General features: G+C 46.9%; 1 protein-coding gene across 8 annotated transcripts in view; it reads right to left on the minus strand.

Annotated features, from left to right (window-relative positions):
* Positions 1-27120, minus strand: part of asap1a (ArfGAP with SH3 domain, ankyrin repeat and PH domain 1a) — a 104643-nt gene that overhangs the window by 32156 nt on the left and 45367 nt on the right. For all 8 annotated transcript variants that reach the window (XM_036518558.1, XM_036518553.1, XM_036518559.1 and 5 more), the window contains exons 4-11: positions 23366-23438; positions 18370-18515; positions 11699-11773; positions 9563-9612; positions 7876-8005; positions 5971-6056; positions 805-880; positions 186-272 (exon numbers count right to left, since the gene is read on the minus strand). In XM_036518558.1, coding sequence (XP_036374451.1) covers positions 186-272; positions 805-880; positions 5971-6056; positions 7876-8005; positions 9563-9612; positions 11699-11773; positions 18370-18515; positions 23366-23438 — 723 coding nt within the window. The remainder of the gene's footprint in view (positions 1-185; positions 273-804; positions 881-5970; positions 6057-7875; positions 8006-9562; positions 9613-11698; positions 11774-18369; positions 18516-23365; positions 23439-27120) is intronic.

Consider the following 27120-nt stretch of genomic DNA (forward strand, 5'->3'; position numbering starts at 1 on the left):
GCAGAGACATGACAGGAGCCGTGATGATGAGGCAGCGGTGGCGAGCTGCATGTTACCCGTCATGAATAAGTTGCCGAGCGGCATGAAAAAACGCCCCAGGCCTGCCGAAGTAAGCCGCTATCAAAAAAAAAAAAGCAGACGGATCAAGAACTGGTCCTTGGTGCACCCCGCTTTAGTTTGCCTACCTCCTTCTGGTCCAGCTGCAGGGAGGACTTGATGAGGTCCCGCAGGGCAGTCAACTGCTTCTTCTCTTCATCCTGTGTCTGCTTTATCTGAAGGCGACACAGCACAAGGGTTCACACCGTTAACAGAACATCAGAGGGCTCAGTGATGACTATTTCCCCTGCGTTTTAATACACACGGTAGGCTTTTCACATCGCCATCTCGATGCTGGAACTATCCTCAGTGTACAGATATTGCAGACCACATCTGTGTTAGTTTCATTTTTAACAGAATGTAAAATTGCACAAAATATAATATTTGATTAAATAATTAACAGTGCAATGTTGTGTCACATTGTTATGCACTACACACAAATGAAACTAAAAAGCTTTGTTCTTCACTGAGCATGCTGAATTGATTCCACACACTGAATGCAGCCTGCATATCTAATAGCATGAAAGCACATAATGACTTCAATATACAGATGAACGACTTTTCACAGTTACCTTTTTTCAATTTTTTCTTACAGTGCCGGATGTATTTTATAACAATTCACTTGTTCTATTCACAAAAGGCTTTTGATATAGTAAAATTAAAGACAAAGCAAAGGCAAAGGGCGCATTTGAGTTCGTTGATACCTACATTGTAGAGATCAGCAGCCAGTTTCTCAATATACTGCTTCAGCTTGTCTGCGGTTTTCAGGCCGTCCTGAAAGAAGCTGTGAGAAAAGGAGAATAACAGGATGGATTACTGAATCAAAAGTTGCTGTGATGTCATTTATCATTATATGTTCTACTACAATCCAGTCCACAACCCTAACCTGACCCCAGACCAATGCTATGGTGACCTACAGGGTGGAGTTGTTACGCGATTAGGTCTGACTGTTCACATGACAGCAAATCACATCAAACCATTGAATTATTTAGAAAGATGAGATTCAACCTGCTTTTAAAATGTAAAGACAAACTGAGTTTGCTTTTGAATGAACCACTGTGAATGACTTTTCCATGACTGTCTAGGGAACATACTTTGAATGATTTTCAAGGACATCCAAGGACCACGGGAACGAACACTGCACCAGTACTTTAGCTTGAAGTTCACAGTATTAAAGATAGCAGTTGCTACCGTGGGTGTTTCTCGCAACATTCAAGCATTCTGTCCTCCTTCGGCTTGCTTCTCTTCAGGTACAAAGCCACAGACACTGAAAGCCAGCAGTCGCTTTTCCCAGTGGGAGAACAGATTCCACCGTCTTGTCGCTACAGTGGGTGCCGTTTTTGGCTTGAGAAAGTAGAAATTTTAGAGAGCAGAAATTTTCTTTTTCAAGAAATTCTTTAAAGAATTTATGCAAGAGCTAGTCAAATGTGATTGTAGAAAGAGGTCTCTCCGTAGGACCATGCACACAGCAACATACAAAAGGAAAAAAGAACATTTTGATTTCATTGTTTACAGTAGGGCAGCTAGCTGTAACTGTTACTGTAACTGTATATGGGCCCACAGACGCCGGGGAGTGATGGGTCGGTCAGAAATCTTTTCATTCAGGCGTTTTCATCCAGTTGCGATTCCTGCAGAAGTTGATATTTGCTGTGCTGTTTGCTACTCTCCAGCATATTGCCCACATTGATGGGTACAGTTTTTTTTCCTTAGGAACACTCCCCTGAGCCATGGCATGAGATTTAGACCTAACCCCTGCCATCCCTCTGTTATTACATGCTGTGGTGAGCTTGGTGATATACTTGGTTTAGTTTATTTTACGCTACTTTTACAAGTAAATAAGAGTAGCAGCTCAAAATCAAAGCTTGCTAATAAAAACTAGCCAGCAAGCTACAAAGTGAGTAGTAATAAGCAAAAAATTTTTGTTTTATAATGCTTCTTCACCAATGTTTAAGCACCTCCTTGCCCTCATCCAGATGATCTAATGTGTGTTGACTCTTTTTGGTTTCAGCAGCAATTCTCTGGGTGTACAATTTATTTTTTCCCTTGTTCACTGAAAGCATTAAGGAAAACACTGATATCTCTTTTCAAGGTCCAAACAGCATCTCCCCAGTCACTTAAGACAAGGATCCTGTGTAATACAGTATATCTGAAACTCACTCAACTGCCTCCAGCTCAACAGCAAAGGCAAAACCCACAAGTCACACTTCACAAAATATTTTTGAATGGAATGCAAAATGAACACACAAATGCTCTCCCGTAATCTCACAGGCTAAATTTTCCCACCCGTTACTCCATCCGCCACCACAGACTGAATTTGTGCCTTCACAGCTGAGCTGCAAACAAACAATAAGTGTGCCTCTACCATTCAAGTAAGAGTGCCTTCCAAATTGTAACAGCTCCTGTCAGCCATCTCTTATCTGCGTCATCCTGAAAACTGAGGAAAGGTATTATTCAATATTCCCACTATCACCCCGAGCTCTGCCCCCGTTAACAACACAAATGCAAACAAATATAAGTACGGCCAGATATCTGAATCCACCCACTCCAGATGCACAGCACCTCCTGCTAATGGCATTTCTCGCAACTCAAATTTCCCAGGTCTTAACGGGTGCGTGTCTTACGTGGTCTGACCTCTCTGTGGAGAAAGGATTGTGCCCTGTACACAGAGACACACGTGTCAACCTGATATGCCGGGATCAGGGAGGGAAAAAAACTGTCTGAATATAAAACATATTGCTCCTGTGCTCCCAGAATGTTATTTATTCCTCCTGGCTTGAGGCACTCTCAGGAAAGTGTCAAAGCTCCACCATCCTGACAGCTCTGATGAATCTCGAGGGCTTGATGCCATCTATAACGGAGCAGCCACTGGACCGGCTAAAAGACTCAGTGGCCCTCGCCGTGCTCCTGCGCGATAGGCTGTCACCACTGCCCATCACTCTGGGTGACCCCGGCTGATTGTCTGCAACTGCTGATGTAGAAGCTTAATCAACACCCATTAAAAAAAAAGATAATTTGCCCAAATGTGTGATTTGAAAGTATACAGAAGATGTATTTAAATACATGTGACAAGATTAAAATATAAATTAAATTAAAATATATCAATTACTGCCACTTTCAGATGTAGTTTTTCTTGCCTGTGACATATACTATATACAAGAAGTATATACTATATATGATTCACACGTGCAACTTCATACATAAAATTGGCAGTAATTGGCATCTTCTGATAAATATTTTCACATATATAGATATGTGAATTCTTTATGTTTTGGGTTCATATATTTAGCTTATTCTGACACTATATTACTGTTATTGTACAAAAAAGCATGCAAGTGAATGGTACACCTCAAGGTACCACACTCAGACCATCAAAATATCTCCCTGTCCTGGAGACAGCACCCACTCACCCTCTATGTCCCTCTCAAACACAGTGTCCCACACTCTGTCTCTAAACCCCCCCCCCCCCCCCCCCCCAGCTTGTTCTCAAATTCTCCCTGCAGGGTTGCTGTGTCAGGCACTCGAATTCACCGCTCTCTGGCTCTCTGCTCTCTACACTGCATTGTAAATCATTCATTTGAGCTCTTCTCCTGGGACCCTTCGGCATCAGCGCCACGGCTTCCCTGCCCGGCAACAGCCAATCTGACGCGTCGCTTCAAGAGCCCTGTCCTCTCCCCCCTGCAAACACCTCCCTCCTGCCCTCCTTCATCGCAACCCCTGCATCCTCAAAGACGGTGCCTCTCTCTCCTCTGGACTCTAGATCGACGGGCTGGGTTTCAGACCGCTCCTCACACTGGTCAGCGAGCGTATTACCCTGTAGCTTTGCATGCTAAACAGCTGAATCTTAATAGGGTTGGGCTTGGTTAGCATTCAGACAGGACCCCTCCCGGAAAAAAACAGGTTGCTGCTGGAGGTAGCCCTGGTGGGTCAGATGGGAACTGTCTGCCCTCTCAACCAAGTAAATCTAATCCCCCAGCGCAGCAATGGGGACACGCTGTCTTTCAGACGATAATTTAAGACACGGTCCCAACTCACTGATCCCGTGCCACTTTGAGGAAGAAGAGGTCTATTAACCCCTGTGTCCCGGTCAAATTTCCAATCCTGACTCTACATCGGGCCACCTAATCCTCCTCCCAACAGCTGACTACCTACTCAGTGCCTTACAATCCCTACGCACATTTCACACCACCTCACCCCAGGCCATCCCTGTAAAAGTAAACCGTCCTCTAAGCTGACCTTCATGCTTAAATAAATAAGAGTGAAGAGGAGGGGTTAAACTGGTATACCACATGCTGGCTGGTGCACTGGTTTTTAAATCCCAGATGAAATCCCACTGCTGTTGTACCTTTGACAACACAAGATATCTAAATAGACTATCCTGATGTTCAAGTCTTAATCACAATGACATCACTCTCTGAAGAACATTCCCTACCCTGTTAGAGAGACTGCGAGGAGAGCACAGTGTTCCAGACCACAGAGGTGACGGCTGGGTACTCCTCTTTGTGTCTGGCTTTTTCCCTCCGTATGCACCTGACCAATCAGGGTTCAGACCAACAACCCCAAGATCTGTGTGGCTCTCCATCATTGTGCTCCACCACCTCTGTGCCTTTGTCTTGCTACCCGTAAAAGACCCCAATCTAAACATCCCTCTAAGCAGCGAGTGACGTCACTGTAACATTCCTGTCCTCCAAGACGCCTTGTCACACCTCTCCCTTAATCGTTCCATCTAACTCTCATAATGAATATAATTTGCAGCTCCGTCTGAAACCATTGTCTATTATTTCATTAATTCAGTTCTTTCGCCGAGTCGATTTAGTGCCACGACAAAGGAGCCAGGGCGTTATTATTTCAACAATGGGGACCACTTAGGCGGAATTACCCACAATCCCCCTCCCCCGACTCCCAAAATGGAATCCTCCACCCTCTGCCTTCTCCGCAGCTGCGGGCTCCACGCAGGGCACAGGGTGGCTCTGAGCGGGACCCCAGTCGAGGCACATTCTCAAACGTTGCTGTAACGCTACAGCAACTTGGCAGGGCCGCCACAATGCCACAGAAATGTCGGCGGACAGCACAGTGTCAGCTGAGAATCCTGGTTGATTATATAGGACTGTGCGAAGTCACAACAAAAAAAAAATCATACACAGTATTTTGTCCAAAAGATTTCTTTTAAACCAAAACAACCTTTAAAATGACAGTGAAGAGGGGAAAAAAATAGTATCCATTGCGCTAGACGGCATGTTTTGGAGGCCAAAAGTCTGGTGCGGAGCAGCAGCGGGAGCCCACAGAATTGACGGTTGCTTCAGTGCCTTTATATAGCTGAGGAGACCAGCTCAGCACAGCATAGCTGGGTGCGTTAAATACCATCCAGCTACTTGTCCAAATGGACTGCCGCCGCTGCTCCTGACAAGATCCAGAAGATTCTTCTAACAGTCATCTACTCTCTGCTTATGAATTCATGCATCAAATGCGACTGAACTCACATTACCACCAGCTAAAAATGTAAAATATTTTCACGACATTCCCGTCCTGTAGGATCAAAGTTTAACACTTAAACGTGAAAGCTATGAGAGCTGAGGTTGAGTCTCTCCAGCTGCCCAGCCCCTCAAACTGGAAATGGCCCTGGTCAGTAAAAGGCAAGTACAGGAAGTGTGTCTCTGTATTAGCGCACACTACTGTGTGTGGGTACATACCCATAGGACAGGAAGTGTGTTTCTAACATAGTGTGGTTTGGTGTGTGTGGGTACACATCTACAGGACAGGAAGCATGTCTCTTCAATAGCACACATCACTGTATGTGGGTACATATCGACAGGAGAGAAATGTGTCTCAGGTAAAGTGTGTATTTAAGTTAATTTCCACAGGATATGTGGTACTTACTTGCACTGTGCATGGTAATACTTGATTAGGTTCTGGAGGAGGTCCACCCCCTTCTTGGTCTTGATCTCATTCACTTTGATCAGGTACTGCGTATGGAAAAAAGAAGATATCAGCTGCGTTGAGAAAAAAAAAAAAAATCAATACCTCGCTCTATTTTCTCCAATGACCGTCATCGTCACGTCATTGTGAGTGCAGACAGCATATCGAGGGACAAAGCTTTTTCAGATGGTCCTGGATGACAACTGGAATGAACTAGAGGAAGATATCCCAAAAATGTGAGCTACCATTCACTTATAAGTAAGTTCTTATTAAATCAGGAGAGTCAATTAAGAAAAGATCATGCAAGTGAAGAGGGAATGAGAATTGTGGATTAGAAGCTTCAGTTCTGTAAGCAACTGTTATGTACTGTTCATCAGCCCAGGAGACCAAAACCCACACAGCAAAGTGCAGCTGAATGCAGGCTACTGTACACGGCCTACAAAAGAACTGCCATACTTAGTCACCGGTGAACAGGTTGTGTTAGACCCCATCCAAATTATTCTGCCTGATATTACAAAAAAAATGTTTCTGATTTTTTAAGAGGATCTTGTCCAAACAGATGAATAATACATAATCTGATTTTCATTCCACGCAAAGGGATGCCATCCAGAACAGCTTGCAAACTCACAGCAAATGATTTCCTTGTTTTGCATCTGTGTAGCCCCGAAGCTCCCTGTATTTCCATTTCCCAACATTGCGAGCATTTGTGTGTGTGTGTGTGTGTGTGTGTGTGTGTGTGAGTGTGTGTGCATGTGTGTGTGTGTGTGCGTGCGTGCTTGTGTGTGTGCGTGCGTGTGTACGTGTGTGTGTGTACGTGTGTATATACAGGCTTCCCACACTGCCTCCATTTCCATAAATGCCTCAGGTCTTGCTGAGATGCGAGAGGGACTGCATTTGCAGATTTGGTTTATGTAAAGCAGGGGAAGAAAAGGAGATAATTCAACAGAGCAAAACAGCCTAACACATCTGTCAGCTCGGTCTCCCAGCAGGGCGGGCTGTTCACTCTGCGCCAGAGCAGGTCTGGACTCTACCCCTCTGAAAGGGGGATTTCAACACTGACTGAGTGTTACAGCCCGCAGGAGGGGTGGCAGGCTCGGCTCGGAGGACTCTGAGGATTGTCAATCAAATGCTGTGTGGTGCTGTAAAATGCAGCAGGCCTCCCAGACCTATAGACAACGCGCTAGGCTAACACGCTCCACAACAACAGATGTTAACACAGCATTTATTTCAGATGCCTGCAATACCTTCACACTGGTGTTGCTCAGTGCTGCACGGTGCTACAAACATGCAGAACAGGAATGTGTCAGAATAGGCAGACCTGACATAAGGCATCCTAATACAGGTTACCTGAGAGAGGGACGCCTCTGTAGCTCCCCCACTAAGAATAGTGTAGGCATAGATTAGGCCACCATCCGAGCCAAAACTTTACTGCACACAGTAATGCTTTTAAATTTCAAATTTAAGAAGGGGATGGCCATCCTGTATTATACTAGTATAGAGGTGTAGCCCCTGCATCCCACCTCAGATCCAGCCCTGGTTGTAAGTGGTGCTTCCTCTTACTAAGCTCCCCATAAAGGCGGCTTATCAGTGCTGCCTTCCTCTTGGCTTTTTGACCTCACTGACCAGCATTACACCGTTTGATTGGACAAAAGTCAATCCCTGGAAAGCACTTTCTGAGTTTCTTATTACCGCTACAGTTCAAGAAGGTATGTTCTTTCGCCACGTATGTCCCCAGGGCAAGATCCTGAGAGAACTTTAATGACACAACCCCCACGTCTAAAACCAAAACGTTACAGTTGGCTTGCAAAACTTCATATGGTACGAATCCCTGCCCTGTGACCTTTGGCCTTTGACCCCCTCACCCACCTCGCACATCTGCAGCTGGAAGAGCCGGCGCTCCTTCTCCATCTCCTCGGCGATCTCGGCGCCGGTGATCTCCGTGCGGATCATGCCGTGCTGCTTGGCGTGCTCCCGTTTCTCCTTCTCGATCTTCGTGCTGGAATGCAACAGGTCGGCCATGTTGGCATCAGGGAACACAACCCTCGCATCGCTGTCCGTAACACATCACCTAATGCGGGTAACTGCAGAACGTGAAGGGATGTGGGCGATATTTAGGGCCCCACAACTGCAGTGGAAATGCTGCACTGCACTTCCTCCCTGACATCAAGCACCCGCCATTAACACTGAAAAACACTGCAGTTGTTTACTTCTGATTTCCTGGGCCCTGGTACAGTGACCTATACCTGCAGTTGCAACCTGAAATGTTAGCAACTGTCATTTTTTTTAGTGTGAATTAAATCCAATGCTTTTACAGTATTACATCAGGAGGCAAGATGGATTAACCGATTACATTGATTCCTGAACCGAAAGCCATTGCGTAACCTTACATCTGCTAAATGGAGATGGAGATGGAGCTAGATGGAGGCTGCTGAAATAATGACATAACAAATGAGTGATGTTCAGCTGTGCGATGCTAAGGACTGCCCTTTGCTACCACAACTGCGAGGACGATCAGTCAAACTTACCAGCACTGATACCTTTGCTGTACCAGCAGAGAGACATAGAGAACCGCTGCAAACAGAACAACTTGTGGAGGGCTGTCATTTAACGCAGATAAACAACTTCTGTGTTGTTCTGTTTCAGGTATAATCTTAATTATAATCTGCTTTGCTATAGCGCTTCGCTCGATTCAAAGGAAAACAGCGCCGCTAACAATTCCTTTTAATTTATTCCTCTATTGAAATGAAGCTGCGTGCTCATTTGAATTTCCCTAACAGGAGAACAATTGTGCATTCGGCAGATAACAGAGCTGACCCATTTGATCTTCAGTTCCCGTCCCTTTGTGTTCTCCTTCTGTTTAGGAGCGACTGGCCTAAATACATCTCAGACTCGTAATCAAAACAAAAAAGGAAGTGGATCAGAGCTAATTTAAAGATGAGGCTGGATCCGCGTTTTTCTCTCTGCTGCTGCTGAATGAGCACGGTGAGACCCAAGCAATGTACGGACCGCTCGACCCAGTCCAAAGCGGTTCCCCTGAAGCTTTATGGGATCCTTTGGGTCTATGAGGTGGGGTTGGATGTGTGCTCTCCCTAAGGAAGCAGCGTTCACCACCCAATCTGCCCGAGGAAGACCGTTTGCGGTCGGAGTGAACCGTGTGCTGTCAATGAAAGGAAAAGTACCGCTCGTCTATCCCGTTTCATGTTTCACTCCTGAGTAGTGTTTTGTTTATGAAAAAACTCAACCTGTCATGAAACATATCACCTCACAATTTCAAATATTAATGTATTTTTATGTATATCACTGCTTTCTGTGAGCATCCTATCTTCCACTGCTACCACTGCTATACTTCGTGTTCTCATTCTGACACCTATTAACAAATGTGAACGTTCCATCTGGCAGGAGAGATCTTTTCACACCAAGCTGTCAAACAGGTTTGCTTTGCAGACTGCTGTCGGCCCCTGTCAATGACAGTTATAACGTGGTGCCCTCAGCTGAATAGCACCAAACCAACACCCCCTGTCCCACAGAGAACAGAGACTTGGCTTCTACTTACAACTTTGCTTCATAATCCTTCCATGCTTTGTCAAATGGCTTCTTTAAATCCTGAAGGTAAAAAAAAAACCCGACATTAGCAAATGGCAAAACATAAAGACAGACATTTTGTTTTCATTTACTTCCAGAAAATGATAGAAAGAGAGAATGGAAAGCCAGACAAATCTATTCACAATCGTAAATTGCTCAAATTGCTTTCCTGCACTTTAATCCAGCTGGTGATAAATCCAGGCACCTGCTGGTGTCAGATTTTACATTCATTATTATTCAACTGCCGGTTCTTTTCACTGAATGAAATCTTTCAGCAACGCAGGCTCTACCACAGACAAGACTCTACACATACATGTATGTGTAAACATGAGTCAGCAAAGTTAAAGTCAGCGTTCCAGTCATAACAGAGAGCTAAAGCATCCATCTTTCACATAAACTAAATGGGCCCTTGGTGGCCCCTGAGAACAACAGCAGCCATTACACATGAGCAATTTAGTGATGTTCTTCTGTGGAGAAAGTGCAGCCTTATCCTGGAAAAAGGCCTGAGGTCGCTTCTTGGCTAACATTCATTCTGCTTATTCACTTCCCCCCATGAAAAAGGATGTCACTGACAGTAAGTTGTCACCGAAGAAGATGGGGGCGGGGCTACATTCTCTTTCTGCTGAGTCACTCTGAGGGAAGGAGCTGAGTCGGGCAGGGAGGTGGGAGGGACAGGGATACAGAGAGGAGCTGAGGCAGGATGGGTTTAAAGCTTCACTTTTTTTGGATGCCAGGCTTTCACTAAAATACCAACGCACTAATTCTATTGGGCAGATCAGTTAAGCCCCCATTTGCCTGCTAATTATAAAACAAACTGTATTAAAAATATTGAGCAAATTATAAAATGTTACTACAGTTACAGCACGTACTCAATATAAAATTCATTTCCTTTCCCTTCCTAATTTCAGTGCACTAATAAGCATCAGATCCACCCAGGGCAATTCGATTCTTATAAGCAGCAGATTATTATAAACAGAGTTCCAAATAAAGGAGTAAACCATTTTCTCCTCATTAAGTGAGAAATACCTTTGACTAGGTTCTTGACACACACAACAAAATGTGTTCAGAAGTGCAGCATTTTTATCATTTTCATTGTGGTAAATAAAGATAACATAAGATCCACTCTAATAGCTTTTTTACATTAATTTGACTGGAAATTTGATTGGCATATATGTTATGAATGAGCCCAAACTGCTTATTATAAGCAGATTGCTTTACTCATGCAAGCACACTTTTTAAACAGCATTTGTATAGGAATGATTCTGTCCTAGTATGTTATCACTATATGTGGTTGATTGTTCAGTTTTTCCTACAAGGAGAGTGAACTCATTTGATTTTGCTTCATTACTGACACTGCCAACACTTGACAATGCAACTAAATTATTACTTATATTAACAGCCCGTTCTATCATTTTTTTCATCAATACATCATAGCAGTTCTGACATTTGAGCTGCAATTAAAAAAAAATGAATTAAACAATAAACCTGTTGGAGGACGGTGCTCTTGTGAAGTCAGGAGCCGCGTGTGAGTGGTCTTTAAAGGGCAAATCACGCACCGAGAGGGACTCCGTGAGAGAGCAGGCTGAATTTATGGGCTTTGCAGGGAATAACAAGGCCCTTGGCTGGGGGACTGAGCGGCGGCCGCTCATTAATGACGGCGGCACTCGCCTGCTCCCTGACAGGCTTTAAAGAACAGCCAAGGGAAGCCTTGTTTACTCCCCCCAGATTTACACCGGATTGGTTTAAGCTGAAATCCAATCGAAAGCCAATGGCAAAGGGGGTACCGGTGGCAGTGTGGCACTGCGGTTAGGAGCAGGGCTCGCAACCAAAAGGTTGCTGGTTCAACTCCCGCTGGGGCACTGCTGCTGTACCCCTGAGCAATGTACTTAACCCAAAATTGCCTCAGTAAATATCCAGCAGCATAAATGGATAAAATTGTAAACTATGTAAGTCACTCTGGATAAAAGGGTCTATTAAATGACAATAATGTAACGTATCACTCTCCGTGCCTGTCTACAGAGAGGGCAGTTCTTTCTTTCCTTTCTCTCCAACGGTGGCTAACGGAGAGAGCGGGGCGAACAGGGTTGGTGGCGACCCGAACTCTTACCCCTTTCACTCCTTTGAGGTCCCCCTTCAGCAAAGAGTCCAGGGTGAAGATGACGTTGTGGCTCAGGCTCTGGAGCTGCGGAAAGGAGAAGGAGAGAGTCAGCCAGGCGTGGAGAAAGGCTGCATTAGCCTGGGACACAGGAACATCACTAAAAGGACTCCCTCCCCGCCCCGACCCCAACACAGCAGAGCAGCCCAGACAGACCTTTACACTGTGTTCCACTGAAGTGATCCCATCTTCTGCAGACGAAAAGGAGGGAGTGTGTGCCCTTATCGAGGTAAAAATGGCTTGCAGTTTATTTCGATTAATCCAAAACACCTTCTACGTGAACACATTAAAATGAAACCTAAATGAACTGGAGCTGGACGCCAAGGTGGTGAACAAATTGCTGTGATTTACTTGGCCAGAGGGCACAGGACTCTTAACAAACGTACCGGCTGCAAAGGAGGGCCAGCGTACCAACAGACACCGTACAGACATGACAACAGACTCCTGTATTCGTGCCCTGTGTACCACAGCAGGCCGAACATGCCCTTAATGTTCGTGTCACGTAGTTGCAACATTCCAAGCTTCCCCTCCCGTCTGATGGCCAATGCTGCATGCACACTGCTCTAGCCACCGAACCATAGCGCGATCTCTCAGTAACCGTTCTGCTGTGTCATAATTTCATACTGGCCTGGGGGGACACTGGTTATACAACGTACTGAAATCATTACTTACTGAACTGAATGCTAACACTTTTAAGCACTTTGCAGTGCATTCTGAGGTCTACAGTAAAAATGAAAGCAGCTGCCAAGACTTTCAAGTTGTCATTGTTCATAACCAAAATATCTGACAATCACTGAGAGACACAGTAAATGGTGTGTTTATTTTTAATCATCCGTTGCCAAATGTTGACACTAAATGCTGACCCAAAAGCTGTTTCTCAGTAGCTTTAATTAGGGGGCACTGGAGTCTGATGCATTGTTGATTTCTGCTTGTGTCTGAATAATTAGGCGCTCCCTGACCCGTACAAAGTGCTGGGTCAATAAGTCAGTCCCCGTCTCCTCAGAACTAAGCACAGCATACAGCAGGAAATGTGACCTCTGCCCCTGCTGTCTCTGATGTTTCTGTGGGGCTGGCACCAGCCAATGGCAGTGGAAGGTAGAGCACAGGCTTTCATTGTGATGTCAGCAGACCATTCACACACTGGTACCAGGTCCAGTAGTGGGCGTCAGATCCAGGAGGACAGGATGGATCCTTTTCAAAGGAGTAGCAGCAGTGTGGTGTGGTGGTAAGGAGCAGGGCAGAGGTGTGGTATGATGGTAACAAGCAGGGCAGCTGTGTGGCGTAGTGCTAAGGAGCAGGGCTTGTGACTCAGAAGTTAACAGCTCCTCTCAAAGGTGGGCAGCGTTGCTCTTGCACCCTTGAGCAAGGTACCTACCTCGAATTGCTTCAGTAAAACATCCAATAGTATACATGGATAATACTTAAAAATGTACAGTATTCAAGCCACGCCGAACAACAGCCTCTGCTAGCAAAGAGTGTAATGCGATGTGTAGCCACCACCCTGCTATCAGCAGAAAAACAACACTTTCCAAACATGGAGCTCCCTGCTCCCCCAGACCTTTCCTCTTAAATTGGTGCCACAGCCGCCGGTAGTGTGACATTTCACCTTTAATGAAGCGCAGTGACTGAGCCACAAGCATAGGGGAAGCTTCTGTCAGCGTGCTTCCGAAAATAACCTGAAATAACCACCTGCCTGTCATCACTTTGCTCACTTGCCTCGGCTTCACACTTGCTGCTGGTGAGGGGATTGGGAGGAAGAGGCACAACATCTCCTGAAATCTTAATGAATCTGTGCTGAACAGTAGTCACTTTGCCAGCTTGAGAGAGAATGAACAATTTGTGTGAGTTCTTCATTGCCGTGATTACTCTCAGTGGCGCACGGCTGTCGATATGTCAGGGTCAAATCTTAACCACCAGCAAGCCATCCTCTGGGACTTCCCGTTCGCTGGTGGACCGCCTCTGCAGCAGAGCATTATGGGATTGCCCGCTGACCCTTCCCACCCACTGGTACCTTGCAGTAATTCATCCTCTGGGACTTCCTGTTTATCAGAGAGGAGCAATCCCACAGTCCTTTGCTTCAACGGCTGTCCGCAGCTTGTGTCAGCATTTCACTGGCTAGCAGGGGGCAAAGGTCAGTACCACAGGGTTCTTCACTCAATAAAATCACACCAGTAAGTCCACGACATCCAGATTCCTTTCCAGCACTGGCCCTCTAATCACCCGGCACTGTGTGCTAATAAGCGGACTCAGGTCAGCCCCGCAGTCAGTGCTGCAGACCACAGAGGGCTGAGAGACCGATCTGCGATCAGCCCTTTAAATGCGGTCACTTTTGATACATCCCTCATTGATCGCACAGTGCGTATCACAGGCAGAGGATCAAAAAAGAGGACCACTGGAGGCCTCACAGAGAGTTTGGTCAACTGCTTCAGAGATCCAAAAGCTAAAACGGAACAACAACCGAAGCTCTTTGCTCCATACTGGCACACCTTCACCACTACACCAGGGCAGGGTCCCATGCGCTCAGCCCCATCTGAGTGTACATCAAATCCTCTGGGTGCATGCAGTGGTCAACCCCCCCCCCCACACCCCACCCCTAAGCAGGTGAGAGGGGTGTCAAACTAATGGGGACAGGTAGGATTCATGACACTGTTTTGGGTCTGGCATGGCCGCTGGGGCACAGGATACAGGTACATGTAGCATTCTTGGTACTACCCAAGTTGTTCTAGACAAGTCGGGTACCTCCTCCTCAGTGTCCGAGGATTTCAGCGCCGCTGTTGGTTATTTGCTGCAGACAGCTGGCTACTTCACTGTCCTCAGCAAGGCACTTATCCGGGATGGGCCTCAGCAAATACCCAGCTGGATACGCGCAAGCGGATGACATGTGGGCTGTGTAATTCGCTCCGGACGAGAGCATCTGCTGAGCAAGTAAACGTAAAATGAAACTTACTTGAAGCAGCGTCTTACACGGGCCATCACAGATGGGCACAAAAATGAAGGAGGAATAAAAAAAAGGTTCCAATTACACAGCAGACCGCCTCGCTGTTCGTTTCATGGGTCACTGGGTCATATCCTGTAAACAGGATTGGTTTTTTCACAGGACTTATCCCTACACTGGTTTATCCATCTCCATCTCAGCTACATTAACGTCCACTTAGCTGATATTACACCAATTAATTATGGTACCAAATTAATGTTGTACCATAAATAACCGGTGCGGCATCAGCTAAAGGTTTAAGAAAGCCTGCCCCGGCTCTACAAAGCAAAGAGCGAGGATTGATGTTGTGCGGAATAAGAATACAGTTAACAGTAGAGGCTTTCTTCCACCTACAACAGTAGTCACACTGTGTTTGTGTTCCATATGGGGAACAACAAGCCATTTTCCTCCTTTGCATGAGAATAGAAGCTGAGACAAAGGGCTTATTTTTGGGAGAGAGCTCCTTAGTTCCCACCGTTGGCGTACTTCACCCGGCGGGCTTATTCTCTGCAGCAGTTTGACTTTGAAGAATAAGGCGGAGTGAAATCCCGGGAGAGCGAAGCCGCGCAGGGCAGAGTCACGTGACTCGGACAGAGGGGGCCACAATGCAGCTGACTCAGCAGCCGCAGCGCAGTCACTGAGCGTTCTGACCGCCGCCGAGCACACTGAACGCCACACAGGAGAGGCCGGCTGTGAACGGAGGGGAAAATCGTCATGCCCCTTCACTCGTCACGCCCCCCCATTTTAGCGCCTGTATCTGCAGACCTAGATGCATTTTTTGGTTTCACCCCCGCTTCCTGCTCTTTGACACTGGCTGAAATTTTCATTACTGTAGCATGCAGTCTGTATTCAGTGCGGCACCAGTTATTATAGGACAGTACAACATGTATTCAGATGTGGCCTGGCATTTTACCTATTCACTGGCCTTAATACATGCACTTCTGTGTCTGCACTTTGTACAGTAAGCCTTTGTGGACAGAGTATCTGCCAAAGGACTAGATGTTTAAGGTCTTTTTTATTAATTTACTGAGATTTGGGCAAAACCTTATCTTTAACCAATTCACAAATGACAACCAGCAGGGTCTTGACAGAAGTGTATCGAATTCCAACATCCAATTAGCAGCGGTGTCAAAGTTCTCAATGGCTCAGAGAGTTTCACCTTGACAAAATGAAATGGAAACTAAGCATATTACTCCTGCCCCTCATTTGGGCCCTAGCTCTACCTCAGAGGGACCCACACATCAGAGTCTGCAGAGCCGGCGTTTTGGAATCAGCGGCCAGAAAGGCTGGAGATATACAATGTCTATTCCTCGCAATTACAGCGTAATAGGCCGTTAATGATTCTTCTTTACTGCCTCTGCCCTGAATAAAATCGATCTCCAGCTGGCTCGTGCTGGATGTTTGCTGTGCACTGCTAAAGAGAGAGTGCTAAATCTAACTGGTGAAAACGCCGGCCTCTCCGCCTTCCTCGAGCCTGTGTTTAGCGAGTTGCCACGCAGGGAAGTTGGCCGGCTTACCCCCGCATTCTCAGTTTTACTATCCCGGAAGGGCGTTTCGCAAAGCCCTTCGGCGCACGAGCCAAGCACCAGTCCACCACAGGCACCAGCCAGCACTTTAACTAAGGAAGGACGTGGTGCGCTCTTTGTCTTTTCAGAGTACAAAGCATACCAACCACAAGCAGTATCAGCAAGGGCACGAGTTCCACTTCCGACCCATCAAAGACCAGCTTCAGTCTCTGCAGTATCTCACAGTGCCTTCTGGGAAAGTTGGCTCACAACTGCACCCAGACAATTAACCTTGCAGGATGTGGCCACCACAAACGCGGACTTTATTCGCCACAGCGTTTGAGGGACTGTGGCACTTCTAAGTATAGACCGCGGAGCGTGAGAGAGAGGCTTCCTGTTTTCAGCTGAGGACTGCTTTGATTGAGGGCTTAAACCCTGTCCCCTCAGTGCCCGTCCTGGCTGGTGGGTGATCAATGCCTACTTCGGCCCAAGAGGGAGAAAGACGCCTGTTCCTCTGCGGGCAGTGCCAGCGTGTGAGTGGTCCTGAGACAGGCAGTGGGAAGCTGGGCCCTTGTGCAGTCTTGGAATTTATGAGTTGGTTTGACTCCGGCCGTCTCTACCGGGGGAAGAGGTGACAGGTGAGGGAGAAGAGAGAGGGGCGCTCTCGTCCCATCAGCATGATCGCTATTTTCAGCCTTTTGACCAAAGGACTTTATTTCGGGTATTTTGTGGGGGGTTTTTTACCAGCATGTGGATTTTTTTTTACCGAATACAAAAAAAGAACAAGATAAAACGAAACAAACAAAAAACTACATCTTGGATGCTTGCTCGCTGGCCTCTCCTAATCATCTGGGCTATGTGTGCAGACCTCATAACCGACCTTCAATAGTGAGGTTTGTTTGTAGATCCAGGCTAGAAGCACTTCGGTGGCTGAAAGACTAAAGCTCTTTTGACAGCGAGAAATGACTTCAATTATTCAAGGTTCCGAAGGGAGTTCTGCCCAATGCAGAAACCCACACAGAGGGAGATTTTGATATGCTTAAGCAGATCTCCACAGCCTAAAGGCCCTGTAATATATTTTTAATACTACACAAAGCAACACGCACGAATACACTAAGGCAAACACACACACACTAACACACACTAACACACACACACACACACACACAGTCATGTAACAGCAGGAACTCTGCACTGATTTTCTCATCTGCACAAAGAGCCAAAAGCTAATGAGTGTAAATAAAGTACCCTCTCCACTCAGGCAAACACTGTCCTAGCTTCAGTGAGAGGATCACACACCTGACACCAAGTTTAACTTCAGCGCTCCCGTGCCAAAAACTGTCCCCTCAAGAGAGTCCATCCCCATCCGACTCTAAAGCTGACCCCAGTGCCCTCACGCCAAAAAACTGTCCCAGACAATGTTCGTCCCTGTCTGAGTCTGAAGCTGACCCCAGTGCCCTCATGACAAATCGCTGTCCCGGCAATCCCTGTCTGATGAGTTTCACATGCTCAGTGTGTGCCACTGTTACTCTTTCACTGACTGAAGGTTGTGTTCATACTTCTACACAAAAGCCCTTACTACTACTAAACAAATTGACTTTGCATTGCTCGGTGGCAGCGGTTGCACACAGGTGTCTGCAGCTTGTCCCGACAGTTTAATTACTTCATTAGTGAATAAATCACCCTTTGCTCCAGGTATCAATCAGCTGATGGATGAGTTGTCTCTAAACCCATCAGCACTGCAGATCCTCGAGGCTGCGGGCAGACACCGCTGCACTATTCAAAATCCCTGCTCCACACTTCAAACTGACTACCATTAGAAGTGTTCTGCAGAGAAACATAGAGACATTAAACCATAACAGTTGCTCAGTAACCATGCCCCTACCGATGTTGGTGGGTGGGGGAATGTTGGAGAATAGGGAGGACTGTAGGAAGAGGGGTATGTGTAACCCTAACCCTAACAATAACCTTAAACCAACTGCCACAAATAGTGTTCTGCATAGAGACATAGAGACATTACATCATAACACTCACATCATATCACACCCCTGCTGATGTCAGGGGGTGGAGGACTGTTGGGAGTGGGGGTGGGGGAGGAAGGGGTGGTGTGGGAGGAGGGGGAGGCGCGGCGGGGGGGTTCTCACCAGGTTCTTGAGAAGCGCGGACAGCTCCTTGGTGAGGGTGGAGAATTTGACGAAGGCTGTGCCCAGGTCGGGGTTGTCGCGGCTGATGAAGTTGCTGCCGAACTTGTCGAGCGCTTGCGCATAGTTCTCCTCATTCTGTACATGATCTGTGTAGACAGAGGGGAGACCCCAGTGAGGAGGAGATGAAGAGGAGGTGAGCGCTCACAAACAACACACAGCACATGTCTTCTGCATCTGATCTTTACACTCTTGTACAGAGGCACAGTGGAACACCAGGAACGCTACAGTGGCTATTTAATCCTTGGCCCAGAAATAACACCCCTATTTCAGTTTTGGATGCAACACGGTAACGGTTCAGCCACAAGGCGTTGCTCAGTTATGATAGGATGACCTTACCGAGACCTGAGGTCCAATCACAATGGCTACATGTTCTCACTTTTTTGCTTTTTCTCTGCTTTTGCTCAGAGGGGTGTGTGACTGACATGACCGGTAACCAATCAGACGCAAGACTGTTTACATATGGATGTGTCTTCACCGATGAGGTCAGCAGAACACAGCTTTCAGAACTTTTGCATACTTTCAGACCTTCCTACAGCTTGTCAAAAAGTCCACAAGCAGACATCCTGTACAAGGAGATATTCAGCACTTGTATCAGAACAAAAAGAACTCTGAACAGATCTGAACCAAGAAGCATCTGGTAATATGAAAAAGTAGCTTCTTTCTAACAATTCTGTGCACATTTCACAACAAGCACTGTTATATATGATGTGTAACGCAGCAAGTAAATTGCACTTATGTGATATATTTATATAAAATCCCTGGTAAAGCAAGTCAGATTACCAAGCAGTCAGTTCTGTTTTGGTCTTGTTTATCTTTAGATTCTATGACAAATCTCTTCTAACCTATTACTCTTCTGCAGTGATCAAAAGCTTCAGGTCTGGACAGTTGTTTCTGACTTGTTGGATTTCAAGGACAGAGGCCTCTCAAATCTGCAGTTCAGTGATAATCCACATTCAGCAGAGTGAAAGTACTTTCATAATCCCCAATGTGGAACATCTTTCCCTGCAGGGCACAGAGCACAGTAAGTGCAGAACTCAGCCCACCCATAAAACACTCCTGGTTAAAACATGTTGGGCATGGGAGGGGAAGGGTTAATCCCACACCTCTAAAAAGAAGAAGCCGATGCCCTCCTTTATTGGTACTCATACACTTCTTGCATATGGTTTAATCCTCCAATTTTGCTGTGACCCATTCCCTTAGCAGAGTGGTATTCTTAGGTCATCTGTCCTCTCAAGAAAGGAAAAAAAAAAACCCTCCCAAAAATATGAATGTACTAATATCCATTTCGACCAGCAGGGGTCTCACTTCCTCCTGCGGGTCCAGGTCAGACAGTCACCGCTGGGACCCACAATGGTGTTTAGAATGCTAATTCGATCAGGTTAAGCAAATAATCCTTGAACCGTCACAAAATTAGAAAAGCACAGTGATATGCTAAGCATCTTTAGCTCCTATATATAAGTGTGTCTCCCAGTTTAGTCTGCTTCTTGTTATCACTGTGGGCGCCAAACACACGCCGTGGAATCTCGCAGATTTGCGGCCCTACCCTTGAAGCAAAATGAACTATCACATGTTATATGAGATGGATTAAATGTCTCACAAGAGAGCCTCAGTAGGATCACAGTCACACAAGTGATCTCTCTCTCTCCCAATTCATGGAAGCACGGCTCATTTACGCTGACTTTTGGTTGGTGTAGCAAATGTATTTTTGGTGAACATATATAATATGGCACACATTTTGCTATAACTATGATAAAACTATAATAGGAGCTTTTAATAATCACAGTCTCAGTCTGTGTTAACACTAACTGTCTGTCAAAGCGAAGGAATGCCAATGAGATAGCCCTGCACTATTTTGGCTCAAGGGTAGGTTTTCACACTTGTCTGTGTGTATATGAGTGAAGTCTACACTTCTGTGCCAGCTATGACTTTAGATGACAGGGCCACATCACAACACAAGGAGACCGGAGAGGGCAAAATTCCTGCTCTAGCATGACTCCACACTCCACACAATTGAACCAGAGGACACTAACAAACCACCACATCCCAGGCATACACACAGCGATGCTGAAAAGGGAAAACTTCCTGTTTCAGAAGGACTCTGCACAATTGAACTACAGGGAACTGAGAAACCACAACATCCCAGGCATACGCAACGATACCAGAGAGGGCAGAGACATCAGAAGCCCCAGCGGCCACTCAGGAAAGCCTATAACCCCTCAGAGGAGACAGAAAAGTCCATGGCAGCCAGCCAAAGTCCCGCCCGCCCCCACCCCTGCTGTGCACACCGCCACATGTTTGCGAGGAGGGGGTCAGAGGTCGCGCTCGGCCCAAGGCCCCTGACCATTCCCCACCAACCGCCTTGGACCCACTTTCCCGCAATGGACAACGCTGTTCATCTCAAGCTCACAAGAGGAACAAAAGGACACTAGCTGAAGTTGGACCACATGCTCACTTTCACCTGCTGTAGGTGAAACGAGGTAAAACCATCCCGTCCCTTAAATAAGGCTTCAGCCAAACTCCCAATCACCATGAAACACAAGGATGGGGATCTAGCCAGGTCACCATTCCGGCGCTCCAAGGTCCTTTCACAAACCTGAGGACACAGGAGTTCCCGGTGCCAGGCGAGGACAGGTTGTGATGACAAGCCAAGTAAGGATGGTGTAAAGAGGGTCCTTGCGTGATCCCCGATTAATAGGGATCATGGCACCAGGAGTTGGGCCTACTGTATAGCAAACCCCACCCAAGCCTCTATTTTCACCATAACTAATTCAACCTGCATGAGCAATAACCCCTCTCTATGCAACCTAGCCTGCTGTGCAACACACAGGAAGCAACTTCCCCATGAGTCTGGGTCTGTTTTAGGCCCATCCTCAACCTTAAACACCTGCTCAGATCAATTACTTGCCTTAATTAGTGCAAATGACCATATGCTGATAGTGTCATTTACTGGTTTAGAGCAGCTGTGCACATACACAATCCTGAAGGACTGCAATTTACTAAGTTTTAACAGAACAACAAGGTCAACCTGCAGAGAGTAGTGGCCAAACAATCAATGAAACCAATTAAGCCACAAAACAGCTGGTATGGAATAAAGGTCTGAAACCTTTTGTCACTCCAGGACCAGAGGCATGTATCCCATATTCAGACTTACCCTCAATCCTTCCATAAGAACCGTGGCTTTGGAAAGCATTCAGACCCATTCACTTTTTGCACACTTTGTCGCGCTACAGACTTGGATGAAATGTACACACAATAACCCATAATTACAAAGCAAAAACGTCTTTATAATTTTTTGCAAATTTATTGAAAATCAAAAACCGAAATATCACATTTACATAAGTATTCAGACCCTTTACTATGGCATTCCAAATCGAGCGCAGGTGCACCTTGTTTGCTTTGATTATCCTTGCGATATCTTTAGAACTCGACTCGAGTCCACAGAAGAACGAAAGGGTCTGAACACTTTCCAAAGGCACTGTATATATTCATTTTAAAAAGACTTCGAGAATCTCGAATAAAAGCGCATATTCCACCCCGGGTGCCGCTAATTTGCCACAGAGGCTACGGCAGCTGTTTTCTCAGCTAACCTACCCCACGCTACTTTCTGTAACATTTCTAGCCTCTCCTCCAACTGCGGCGTGAAGCAATCACGACTAACGCGCCATTTGGCGCCCCAAGCTGTTCCTGCTTCAGGCCCGTTACCCCCGGGGCTTGTCGCCGGTTCGCGGGCTTCTTTTTTCAGAAACGAAAAGCGCCCTGTGCCCCTGACGAGCAGGGCAAGTGACGCAAGGAGCGATGCCGTCTCACATCGGCGTTAACACAAAAGGCGCTTCGCTTTCGGCCCCGACAAACAGGATGTACGAACACTGGAGGGGGGCAAATGAAAGCGCTTGCTGCCTGCCTGCCCGCCTGCCTCTGGAAGGGGCCGCGGTGTGGTGTCGGCTGGCGCGCCTCTTCTCCAAGATTTCCTCATCACTTTTGTCTAGGAGCTCTGGGAGCTCCCAAACCTTCAATTTTACTTCAATGACGTTTCTTTCAATCATTCGAAAATCTATTCGGCACGTTCTCTCATGCTGACAGACCGACCTGCGATGCTGTGTCAGCAAGACGCATTCATGCCAGAGGAGCAGAGAGACCCAAAGCACAGGCACAGCACAGAATACTAGCCAGAAAACAGGCATGGGCCTGAAAACCAGTGCATTCAGCAAACATATTAACACAGCATACCAGATACCAGCAATACATCACAGTGGGTCAAGGATTTCTTTTTTTTTCAACCATTGTTTTTTCGTTACATTTCAATCATATGTTTCATTTTTGTTACATTCCGATCACAAATTTTCTTAACATAGCTTTGCACTGCTCTGTAGGATATCCCAGCCTGGCCTCGGCCTCCACTCAGAGTGTGACCGCTGTGGTCAGATCAGTATGTTCCCTCTCCCGGGGTGGTAAACGAGACAGGGCGGCTCGTGCGTGTGTGTGCGAGACCCATGAAGCAGCCTCGGTGGCCAGACACCCCCGGAGAATGACAAGTGACCATGCGGGGGTGGGGGGTGGGGACAAACGCAGCAGGCCAGCACAGAACACAGCGAGGGGGGAGTCCTTCTGTTCACGCAGAGGGAAAAACCCCTCCCGGGAGAGAGCGAGTTCAAACTGCACCAGTGCGGCTCGGAAAAATATGAACAAATGAGCGGCAAGCAGGGAACCTTCCTCTGATTGTTCCTCTAAGGACAGCAAAGTCTGTTCTAATGACCGGGCAGCTCTTCTGAATAGTTTAAAATGTATGCCTCGCCAGCACACACCAACCTGCAGAACAAGCCTCTACATCAAGTATATGACTTGCAGCGCTTGTGGAAAGGGGGTGTCTCTCAAACAAAGTACAGCCCTTTAAAAGGGCAGGACAGAGCGGGGGCACCAGTGGGACTCTGGCTCTTACCTTGACCAGAATTGTAGATTGCCTTCACAGACTTCTTAACCTTCTGGAGGGCGGTTCGGTCTTGATCCAAAGCCTTAGGAAAAAGAGGGGGAGGGGAAATGAGAGATTAATTCATTTTGTGTAATCATTGTCCCAAACACAAGCATATGTTTTCATCTAATCTGGAACCTCTGTTACGTAATCACACAAAAATAATATCAAAAAAAGTAATAGGATTCAGCTTTGCTACCTGGCTATCTTTGAAAAAGTAGGGTTTCTAAAATGCCATTTTCACCTGCAGGGTTTGGAGCTGAAAGAAGGAAGATGTGACCTCTTTCCTGCTTAAACACAGTCCACATTGTGGTGTGACCAAAAGAGACCAGAGACCCAAGTTATACCACACACCCAAACACAATCACTACAGCCAACACCACCTACAGTAATAGCAGAGGTTGTTCAAGTACAACACTCTAAGCGCCCAATGCGCCTAGAAAGTCCTAACTCCAACAGAAACTCAATAGAAGTAGGAGACCAGAAACAAGAGAGCGGCCCACAACGAGCTCTGTAGAAAATGACTGCTGTTGAAACGGCTCCAATTTCGCCATTTCTCACTTTTGAGAGCGAACAGCACAGCCTCAAACAGTGCACAAGCATACTTAAACCACTGCCTCACTTAACGGTACCTAGGAGCAATGGGCCTCGGAGCATTAGCACAGACCGCAATGAATCAATACCAGAGTTTTAAGCTGCAGGCAGGACTGTGGCAGAGTGGGAGTCCTGTGTGCGAGGGCCAAATCCAGTAATTGCTCTGGAAGAGGAGCATAATTACGCTCCTAGGTGCTCTGGCGATGAGGAAACTGCACACAGCATTACCATTTGCTCCCCCAGCGGTGAAGTACCAGGTTGTCAGGGGACGGAACTGCGGTACAGTTTCATCACAATGAGACACGCAACCGGGTCAAGTGAGACCTTACGAACGGCACGTTCGAAACTTTGGGCCGAACCAGGGCCAGTCTCACTCACCGCTCACGTTCCAATTCGATGCTAACTGCAGACGGGGGGAGAGACAAGCAGGAGGGGCCGCTTTACATAACTGACAACACAGACTGACCAAGGAGGATTCTCCCTTTAGCATATCCTCCTTAAAGCAATGCAGCTAACAGAAATATGAAAATCACAATTATTGAAGAGGGAAAGTTTTTTGAGGTATTTTACTAAAACACTTAACTGCTTTCAAAAAACTTAACTGCTTTCATACTGTTACATATTACTGTACTAAAGATGAATGACTGTTATGACTCTGTAATCCCGTTTGAAATTCCAGTCCAGCTGCCTGTAAAAAGCCAAAAGGAGCACAAGGTCACTACGATCGAACACGCAGCAGCGTTCTGCTCCTCTGAACCTTGCCCTGCACCTCATTCTGACTCCGGGAGGCCACACCCACAAGCCCCCCTCGTTCCTATGACAACGCCGGCGCCGAAGATTCCGCACATGTTGCCAGGTGGCCGGTGAGACCTTTCCCATGTGGCTGCCAAAGGAGTCCCCTTTGAAGCCTGGGGAGGGGGGTCAACGTGCCACATTTTTCCCAGACTGTGATTACTCAGCACGGCCATTGGCCCCGACCTCTGCGCTGGAGCCGCCAGGGCTGCTCTGGAAAGGAGTTAACGCAGAGCTGAGATTGGAGGACCCACACAGCGCCTTTAGACTATGAGAAAGCCCTGCTCTAATCCCAAAGGGAGGGCAATCAGGGCATAAAATGTCCATTGACAGAGGAGAAGGAAGACCACCATAATGACCCTATCGTCACCCCTAGACATGATGTAGGAGCCTCATGGCTCACCAGAGCACCCAACATATGTATGAGAGGTAGCTACTGAGTCATAGTAATTACTTGGCTTGTAGAATGATACAAGTAAATTAGCTGATGATTTGCAATACAGCTAAGGCAGCCCTGGGTTTGCATTCTTTCGTGGGTGTAAATGGCACCTTGGCTATTTGTCAAAAATGTGTAGCGTACCTCCAATTACCATTACCAATGTCCATATCTAATAAAAGTTTGAAATTTGTCTGAAAATGAATCCCACGAATTAGTTTTGATTGACCCTTCCAAGCAAATGCACTAAAAGTTAATGGCCCGCATAAAGCTGATTTATAAAACACCCCTTTAGTTCAGCTAGGCACTTTCCAAGCATTTCCTTTGCTCTGAGCACTACCCTAGCTGTATAAAATAATACCTTTCCAAACCCAATGAGTGAATTCTATATTTACAACAGTCTTGCAGAGAAAGTTCAGTAAGGTGACACTGCAACAATCCTCCTCAAAAGCAGACACCACATCAGGCTGCCGTTCAAACAGTTCCTCCCCAATTTCAGGCTCGTAATTGCGATACTGCACAATTCTGGTGCCTGACGGCTAACGCTCAGCCCACATCGACAGGAGAGAGCCGCTCGCTTTGTGACTGAGGGATGTACCTCATCGCTGTCGCTACGGCAGCGGTTGTGCGCCCACGGCGACGGCGACAGGCGCTCCGGGCCGATGCGCCTGGAGATGATTCATTGGGGTGCTTGACAGCGGCCAAGCCCAGGAGAGCAGGGTGCTCCCGCGTCCCCACGCTGCCATCAATCAGCATGACTAGCACCTCGAAAACACAACAGGCAACTGAAGCCGGCTGCTGCGAAGAGGGAGAGGCCAGGTGCCGCGGGCCCGGGCCCAGGACAAACCGAAGCTCGCCCGACTGCTGATTGCATTTCGCCAAACAAGCCCGGCACCGGCTTGCAGCTTCTTCATACTTCTGATCTGAACTTTAACTCGTACCCTTAGCTGCTATTACACTAACATTTACCGCAACAGCGTTCCTCCATTCAGCAGAGACTCCGTACCTCAGCCCTTGCAAATGGATGGAAATCAATCAAGCTGTCAGCATGCACATTAGTGCACTTTCCACTGCAATTACACTCAGAATACCTTCTCTCAGCAGGCGCTGCTGTTGACTGTAAGAATCATTAAAATAGGGTAAGAATCTTTATTCAAAATCAGGGGTGATTGTTTTGAAGCTGTCATGACTCTAGAAAGTCAGAGCGATGTGTCCCTGCCATCCTGGCCATTTGGAAGGCCACGCTCGATGTGATTATTTCACCAATCAATCTGAGCCTTCAACCTGTCCAGTGGTCCTAAGTCACTGGTGTCCTCACAGGTCCTGCCCGCTGGATGATGGACAGCCAACTGGGGAAAGGAAAGCAGGGAACTCGCAGAAGCTCCCTCCCCTTTTCCCCACCCAACCCAAAACTCACCAACCCCGCTCCTCCCCGCCCCACCTCCACCTGTAGCCAGTGCCCACCGCACACTCCTCTACCCTGCCAGGAATGGCTCCAGCTGCCAGCTAACGACAAACAGATAACCCAGCCCTTTCCATAACCCAGATCCCTTTGCTGCCAGCAAATAAAACTGAATATGGAATGTACCCTCCAGCTATTTTTTCTGTGGGACAGTACCTCACTCCTGTACCGTGGGCTATGCCACTGGTCTGTGTCTGAGAGTGTTTCCAAATCTCCTCAGAAGGGCCATAGGAGGGGGTCCGCTCCCAGTGGGCCCGCTTTCAGATCCGGGTGGTGTTACCTGTTCTCCTTGAACACACTGGCACATGCCAATGTGCCTTATGAAGCAAGTGTAACACAATAACCCCAAGGTAAGCTTATGAGATTTTGTTTACGCCTTTTGTTTTTGTCTCTTAATTAAGCATGAGCAAACTACCCTTGTACGCTAACCATCCTTCCAAA

Source organism: Megalops cyprinoides, chromosome 24 (assembly GCF_013368585.1).
Source record: "Megalops cyprinoides isolate fMegCyp1 chromosome 24, fMegCyp1.pri, whole genome shotgun sequence".
In the NCBI taxonomy this organism is placed as follows: domain Eukaryota; kingdom Metazoa; phylum Chordata; class Actinopteri; order Elopiformes; family Megalopidae; genus Megalops; species Megalops cyprinoides.